We start from the raw sequence: 8442 nt of genomic DNA, 5'->3' as shown, positions 1-8442 counted from the left end.
TTCAAACTCATTTAATCAAATTTGACTAGAGAGGATATATTTCTTATAGGAGGAACAAGAGGATATTGTAAAGAGAAGATCGTCATCGCAAACAACGCTAACCCTCAATGAGATCAGACAAATGAAACCAAGCCTGGGCAGTATCTTCCTTTTGGAGATGGACACAGGTTTTGTCCTGGTGCAGACTTGAAATTTCAGTTCTCCTCCATTATTTTCTCATCAACTACAAGTAAATGTGCATTTGTATTTTTCAAACATCCTCGTATACTAATGCAGATAATGTTGCAAGTTTTACTTCATCCAGAAATAATAGTGATCGATTAATGATAGGATGAAAAAGAGCTTGTCAAGGACTCGTGCATGTTTAATCATTTGAAACTGAGATCAACAAAGTGTTCATGAGATGATAAATGAGACATAGTCAGAGTTTTGACATGTAGGCTTGAGCAGCTTAACACAGAGAGCAAGGTGCAATAGTTTCCAACGATTAGGCATACTGACAATTGCCTAGCAAGAATTAGGAAGCTGTCTGCAGAAAATGTGTGAAGACTATTGATTCTTGGAACTTGAAAGTCACTATGGATTGATCATGTACATAACTAAATAAATGATTTAACCATTCTAATGGTCTTTTATTTATATATGAAGCAATGATATAGCAGTTTCCCCCACAATTATCTTGAATGCTTCACATGTATTTTCAGTGGAAATTGTCTAAGAAAGAATTGGAAGATGAAATTAAGAGGACAAAGATGGTCTTAATAACGGAAGATTGAATTATAAAACTGCATAGGCAAAGATGCCGATAATGCTTGAACAATTTTATACATAGACTGGGAAATTTTATAGCAATATCAACTTTAAGCACATGACGAGTTAGTCCAAGATGAATTAAGCATCACCTTAATTCATGTGTTAATGACTATCCTCTTCTTCACAGAATTTTGTGTACTCTTTCGATCCCATCAAAGATTCTAATTCTGATGGGCTGCTTGGCTTCACTTTAATCATCCATCCATCTTCATATGGGCTCGAATTTATCTTGATAGTACAAAAATGACATTCAACCAGCTAGAAAATGAAAATAACAATTGAACTCTATCAACTAATGAAATTTCTTACCAAGCCGGGCGTTTCAGAAAGCTTTGTGTTGACCTCAACAATCTCGCCAGAGATAGGACAATTAATGTCACTGGTGGCTTTGACACTTTCAACAGCTCCAAAGCTGCTTCCTTGGGAAACAGAACCGCCAATATCTGGCAAATCCACAAACACAACTTCTCCAAGATGGTCCTGTAGTAAACATTCAAATGTTTGAAAATCATAGACTATCCGCATTTCTTTACTGATCTGTTTTGTATACACATGATCCAGGAATTTGTTTCTGGTATACGAAATCCAACATTCATTTTTTTTTTTAAAGTGCATCACAAATACCCAAAGTTCGTCACATTTTTGTTGTATAAATTCATGGGCAAGCATAAGTAACATAGCTTTTATTGCCATTATACCATACATGTATAATTCAATAGTTGATTTATTCAGATTAGCATTCACACTCTCCTAGAGCACTTCTAAAAAGATGCAAATTTTCAATCGACGTTTCCAATTGTGTTATCTAAACACGGGTCGTATATAAAATTTTCATTGGAAAGTTCGTTAGAAATGTTTCGACTGAGAGACAAACGGGTCGTATAGCTTTTAAACAATGATATCATTTTAACAGTATTTCATTGGAGAAAATAAATCCCCCCCCCCCCCCCCCCCCCCCTTTAAAAAATGAATGTCTCTTTCCTCTTTTTGACAACTCTTTAATTTCAATTTTTCTCAACATGTTCAAGACTACAAGATCAAACAACATTTCAGTACATTCTATCCTATCTTTAGTTTAATACCACAAAATTCAAAAATTTCTTTACTTTCTTAATCTCCGTGGCAAATCAAAACCAGACAAACAAATTGAAACAAAACTTAGATACACCAACAATATAAAGGAACTTTTACAGTCTTAGGTCAACTAAAATATACTAACAGAAGTACAAATATTTTTTTCACATCAGTGTATATAAGCTAAATCCAAAATGGAATATAAGCAGAAGGACTCACCTGAGCATGATCAGTGATGCCAACTGTGGCCACTGAACCCTCATGCTTCACCCATTCATGTGAAGATGCATACTTCAGCCCATCAATTACTGTAAACACAACATATATATGAAGTAATTAATAAAGGTGAAGAAGAAAATCGCAAATTAGAAATCTCAGTAGCTCAATTGGTTGACATTTCCCCAATTTTGAAAACAAAAAAGCAAAAAACTCTGCAAATGAGAATTTAGAGAAAAATGGATTACCGGTTGAAAAACATCTAGAGATAGAAAAGGAAGGGGCAATTATGTTGTTGGTTGTGGAGATTCTTAGTGCGTTGGCTGTTGAAGAAGCCCACATTCTCAGAGCCATAATTTTTTCTATCTTCACAAGTTAAGAATTGAAGAATAAGAAAGAAATATTATAGTAGTTGCTTTATCTTGGATGAACGGTGGAAAATACAAACCTCATCCTAAGAACTCAACTTTCTCACCAAGTGCTTTATATCACTTTATTTACCATTACCAATTTATCATTACCTAGATTAAAAAATTGAGATAACTTGATAATAATCAAATCCATGAAATTTATGTTATTTGGTTAAATTTTAAAAGTTGATTAAATTAATTTAATTTTAATTGATCCAAATCGAACTATAAGGAGCCCTAATTCTACTTAAAAGTATGCTTAAAAGAGGTCCACATTTTGACTTCAATTTTGTAATTCAAACTTAAAATCCATTAATAAGTGAAGATCTATTCTTGTTGTTATAAAAGTGGCTAGATTTGTACTTATTGGCTGAACTTTTTTTTATATGCATGTGGACTTTTTATTAGAAAATTACTAGAAGATTGAAAATTAAAATAGTTTACATATAATCAAAAATACAGATCGTAATAAGTCATTGTCTTCAAAGCAATCTTGGCTTGATAAAGATCTAAATCGTTGTATCGCTCTCTAAGGTTATACAATTACTTTCAAATGTATTCACTTATGATTGGAAGTTTGAAGTTCTCACAAATCGATTGGTCAGAAAAATAAAGAAGAGGAAGAACTTTGAAAAAATAATAGAGGAATTTCTCTATTTTGACAAGTGAAATCTGAACCTGTATATATGTAGGCGAATGATAAAGTTTGGATGGTAAAAGTCTTTTAATTTGACGAAATGTACCTTGATTAACTTTAATTCCAACAAACGAATCTGTCTGATTTGAAGGATATAAACATTGACTAACTTTAATTTCCAAAGACCGAACATGATTAATTTGATCAGAGAATAAATCTTTGACTTTGCATTACTACTCAAAACACCGACAATTCACCACAAATACAAAGACAAAAAAAAAATTAGGAATAATCTATGGGAAAAAGTAAGGAACATATATCAATTTTATTTATTTTCATTGACACATAGTGAATGAGGCAACACAAAACTAAATATACACAAATTGTACTCTTGAACTAAAAGGATATACGTTGAGATCCCTATAACATATACAATCATCCTTAATTTTACACAAACAAACTCTGAAACACTATCAAATTACTTTGATCGTCATACACCTCTTGGATCTCATAGGTGTTTAGAAAAATGACACAAATTTTTCACTAAAGGAGATCACACTTTTACACTCACATAAGTGACTCCATAAAGTCACTTACAAATACATACTCTAATGACTGAAAGTTTTTTGTTCGCACAAACCAATTGTCTAAAGAACAAACAGAGAAAAAGAAAAAAATTAATCTATATTGACAAGAGAAATCAAAACAAGTATACAAAGGTAGATGACAATGTATGAATAGTAAAGGTTTTTTTAATTTGGGGGAATGTACTTTGACTAACTTTAATTTCATAGAACGAACCTAGTTAATTCAGGAGAATAAATCTTGACAAACTTTAATTTTCAGAGAATGAACCTGATTAATTCGGGAGAATGAATCTTTGATTTTACATTACCATCCAGTAACTAAAGTAAAAAATATATAAATCTGTGTTAAGAGCTAATTACACCATAACCCTATTCTTTGCCAAATTAAAAAAATTTCTTAAATTTATAAGATCTCGGATACATCAAGAAAACCTGCGGATACATAGCTCACATATTACGAATGATATATTACTTAATGAGAGGGGATAGAGATGTATCTGAGAAGGGAGATGTACCCGAGAGAGGATATGGATGTATCTGAGAGGATAGAGATGTATTCGAGAGAGAATTTTTGTAATTTTTTTTAAATGATAGAAAATTTAAGAAATTATAATAAAATAGTGAGGTATGTGTATTTATGTAATTTATCCTCAACTAAAATACTAGGGGAACTTTCGCATATAGCCACTCAAAAATAGTCTAATTACTCTCCATAGCTATAGTTTGATAATTACAATTCGTAGGTACATGTTATATGAAGGAGAGAGGCGAGCGAGACTGGGAGAGAGAGGAGAGAGGTGAGAGAGAGGGGGCAAAGAGTGGGAGAAAGGTGAATTGTATATGTATATATGGTAGATAATTGTTTATTATACATATGTATTTGTATATATGGCAAGCGAGATTGGAAGAGGGAGGAAAGGGGCGAGCGAGATTGAGAGAGGGAGGAGAGAGGCGAGCGAGGGCAGAGAGTGGGAGAGAGGTGAATTGTATATGTATATAGGTTAGATAATTGTATATTATACATATGTATTTGTATATTCTGGCGAATTATACATATACAAACGTGGCTAATTAAACAAACTCGAAGTCAGCCCGCGTAATTAATGTATAATGTTAGTCGTGAGTGATAATTATAGCAAACTATAGCTATGATGAGTAATTAAGTAGTATAAGTTTGCTTAACCACATAATTTTCCCAAAATACTTACACTTTTTACAAAGAAAAAGGGCCAGTTTTCCTTTCAATTATGAGAAATGGTCGAAATGTACCACTTGAAGATCAGGTTACAATTCACCACTATTTCTCACTCCCGCGACACTCACAAAAAAATTATACAAAAATTACACCTTTTAAACGATCTCTCACATCTTTATCGTTATCACTTTCTTTAATCAGCATTTTAATATATATACGCATAAAAACAGAATTTGACGTTATATATATAATGTTTTCAAATAATTTAGTACAAAACTGAGTGTTGGAGAATATATATGATGTGGCTGTTTGAACAATAGGGATGACAATTGAAGCAGAGTGGAGCAAGAAAAATTCTTAACGGGGCAAGGCAGGGAAGATTTAAGAGAAAATTATAGTTCACGGCCATCTAGTTTACAAAATATATATGTATACAATGTATAGATAGTGTATACTTTATATTAATATACATATATACACATATAATATACATAACATATACACATATAGATAGCGGCAATTAGGTGTTAATATAGTCACGATTGTTCCACGGGTAAATTTAGCAGATTAGTCTCTTACGTGTTCGGTGTTCCTTTTATGTCTTCGACGATGGGAAAAGAAATATTCTGTAAACAAAAAAGAGGTTGAACATTCTATATTTATTACTACGCGATCTTGAATTTTTATAATTTTTATTCACTAAATAGTTTAATTTATAGATTCATTTAATCAATGTTGTTACAAATGAAAATTAGTATAATAAGAAGACAAATTATTGACTAAGAATTTAACATTTGGTTTATATTTAAAATTTGTCTTTCTAAGATGAATCTGGAGTATTAGTTTACATATTCCAAGCTTGATTTGACACCTTAGCAATTAATTATTTCATATTTCAAATAGTTATTTTCTAGGAAACTCTATGATGATTTGTTCAAAAGTCACATTTTTACAGCACAGAGTGAGATCTCGAACATATTATTCTACGGTTTTGTTAAAATTGAACATATTATTCTACGGTTTCTTATATAAAAAAGACACGTCTAAGAGGTACTATTGATAAAAGCTTTTTAAAATATATATATATAATAAATTCTGGTAATATTGAATAAACTATCACAAAAGTACTATAACTTGGAAAAAGGTTAAAACAACCCAACCACAACCTCCAACTAATTATTTCACCATTCACTGCCACTTCGAGTCTAATTAAAAATACTATAGAAGAATAAAATTAAAAAGTGCAAAAACAGGACAGAACAGGACATGACTTAATAAAATAGACTAAAGATAGGGCAAACGTTTGAAAAAATTGTAAACAGGACAAAATATTACCGTTCAAAATCTTAACGGATTAAGATTTGCCTTACTTGCCCAATTGTCACCACTAAGTACAACTATATCTAGATAACTAGGGACCATTATATATTTTAAGTCGGACAATAGATTGTCAACATTTTGATAAGTTCAGCCATGAAATAATTACTAGGAAACAGGAGTAATTAAGAAAGAAGAGAAAAAAGAAAAACTGAGGTGACATGTGGCTAATCTAATGACATGGGTGGACTAATCAGAAATCCTAAATATCCGGCAGATGCATGTTCAATTGTATAATCATATGATTTGATGACTTAATTATCGAGGATAAAGAAGGCAAGTCAAGAATTATATATATACTCCCTCCGTCCCTTTTTAGTTGTCCACTTTAGAAATGACACACAGATTAAGGCAACAATGATTAGCACAGTGAAGTTACAATTTTACCCTTATGACAACTTTTCACTTCAAAATTACAACCACTTATTTGAATTCAAGTGAAATAAATTGGAGGGAAACAACATACACTTTTACAATTTTCAAGAAGTGTAAATAAGGGTATAATAGGAAAAAATTTGTTGTCCTTTCTTGATTTGTCAAAATGGACAACTAAATAGGGACAACTAAAAAAGGAAATATGGACAAGTAAATAGGGACGGAGGGAGTATAATCATGATTTGATGACTTAATGAGGACAAATCAAAAACGCGCTCAAGTACATCACATTAATTTGAATCTCCCCATGAAAATTGAATCATAACGAGTAGAGTTTTGCTTCAAAAGTGCGATCATTTGTTTATCCTTTTACTAGTTAAAAGGCAGCGCGTTATTATGAAAATGTAGATCCAAAATATGAATTTGATTGATTCGATTTTTAGGTTCTTCTCATTGAATCCTTAAATTTTTTAAAATTATATTAATTAAAATGCTGAAAATGGTATCACTAACCACTTTGAGAGGTGTTACTTAATATTATTTTAAAAACAAACGAACAAGATATGTGGAGTATAATATTAAATTTCTAATCTCACTTAGAAAGGCCATGTATCCAATCATCATCGCATTGAGTGATACTTTGACCATCGATTAATACATCTATGTTTATTTTTTTAAAAAATAATATAACACTACTATATATAATCTAAGAAGGGAGCACATGAACCCGAGAAATCCTAGATACAGTTAAAGGGTCCTTTAATTTATTTGGATAACTATTCGTATTTCTAGTTGAATAGTGTTTCGTGGTTCTTCCTGTTCCTGATTATTGCAAATTCCGTGAAGACATTAATCCTGAAAATATGATTATGATTTAACGCATCAATTTATACATACTTTAATTTATAACTTGCTTGGTGCGTCCATTACTCATTTAATTATTTGAAATTAATTAGCAGTCATCTTTCTCCAATTTGTAACAGTAAAATTAGGGGTGTTCACGGTTTGGATAAAAACCGATCCAAATCGAAAAACTAAATCAAACCAATAAAATAAAACCGATTTTATTTGGGTTTGGTTTGGTTTGGTTTTAGATTTTTGAAAACCGGTAGTATTTGATTTGATTATGATTTTATTCGAAAAAATTGAAGAAATAACCGAACCGAACCGATGAATTATATACATATATTTTATTAACATACATACTTGATATATTGTTTTTATAAAACAATTTTAAAGATCTTATATATGTTTTCAATAAAATTTCTTTATACTTTACTTATTGAAAGCAAGAATGCCCAAGCCGAAAACATTTATCTTATTGATTTCATGTAATATGAGTGTCTATGACAATTTTTTGTGAGACTGAAAATGTTATTGTCTCTTCCTTCTTGGTCAATATAGTGAATTTTAAAGTTTTATTGATAGTAAATTCAGTGATTGAAAGTTCGGTAATTTAAGTCATTCTAACTATTTTTTTGTTTTGAATGGATTGTTGTCACTTTTTTCACATTTTGAATGAATTGTTTCTTTTATTTATGTGTATGGTTAATAACCGAATAACCGAACCAAACCAAACCAAACCAAACTGAAATCGATAACCACCAAACCGGTAAATGTATATTATATTTGGTTTGGTTTGATTTTGATAATTTTAAAACCGATTAAGTTGGTTTGGTTTTGATTTTGACCAATAACCAATCCAAACCAACCCGTGAACACCCCTAAGTAAAATCACTTAATTATATCTACAGAAAA

At 31.0% G+C, this 8442-nt stretch overlaps 1 protein-coding gene across 1 annotated transcript; it reads right to left on the bottom strand.

The window, feature by feature from the left end:
- Nucleotides 1-756: 756 nt before the first annotated feature.
- On the bottom strand, nucleotides 757-2593 carry LOC125875089 (glycine cleavage system H protein, mitochondrial-like). Its single transcript, XM_049556170.1, has 4 exons — nucleotides 2352-2593; nucleotides 2107-2195; nucleotides 1123-1293; nucleotides 757-1041 (listed from the first exon to the last, which is right to left on the bottom strand). The coding sequence occupies exons 1-4, from the start codon at nucleotides 2455-2457 to the stop codon at nucleotides 916-918; spliced, it is 492 nt and encodes a 163-aa protein (XP_049412127.1). The 5' UTR covers nucleotides 2458-2593; the 3' UTR covers nucleotides 757-915.
- Nucleotides 2594-8442: the final 5849 nt, after the last annotated feature.

The sequence above is a fragment of the Solanum stenotomum genome, chromosome 8 (genome assembly GCF_019186545.1).
Source record: "Solanum stenotomum isolate F172 chromosome 8, ASM1918654v1, whole genome shotgun sequence".
In the NCBI taxonomy this organism is placed as follows: domain Eukaryota; kingdom Viridiplantae; phylum Streptophyta; class Magnoliopsida; order Solanales; family Solanaceae; genus Solanum; species Solanum stenotomum.
Note: the sequence above shows the minus strand (reverse complement) of the source record. Positions and strands in the feature narration are given on the sequence as shown.

Bases quoted from the DNA above. Each gene is read 5' to 3' on its own strand.
- LOC125875089 (XM_049556170.1), bottom strand. From the start codon at position 2,457: ATGGCTCTGAGAATGTGGGCTTCTTCAACAGCCAACGCACTAAGAATC. The intron at 2,196-2,351 runs GTAATCCATTTT...TTGTGTTTACAG, and splicing joins CTCTAGATGTTTTTCAACCG to TAATTGATGGGCTGAAGTAT. The intron at 1,294-2,106 runs GTGAGTCCTTCT...TGTTTACTACAG, and splicing joins GCATCACTGATCATGCTCAG to GACCATCTTGGAGAAGTTGT.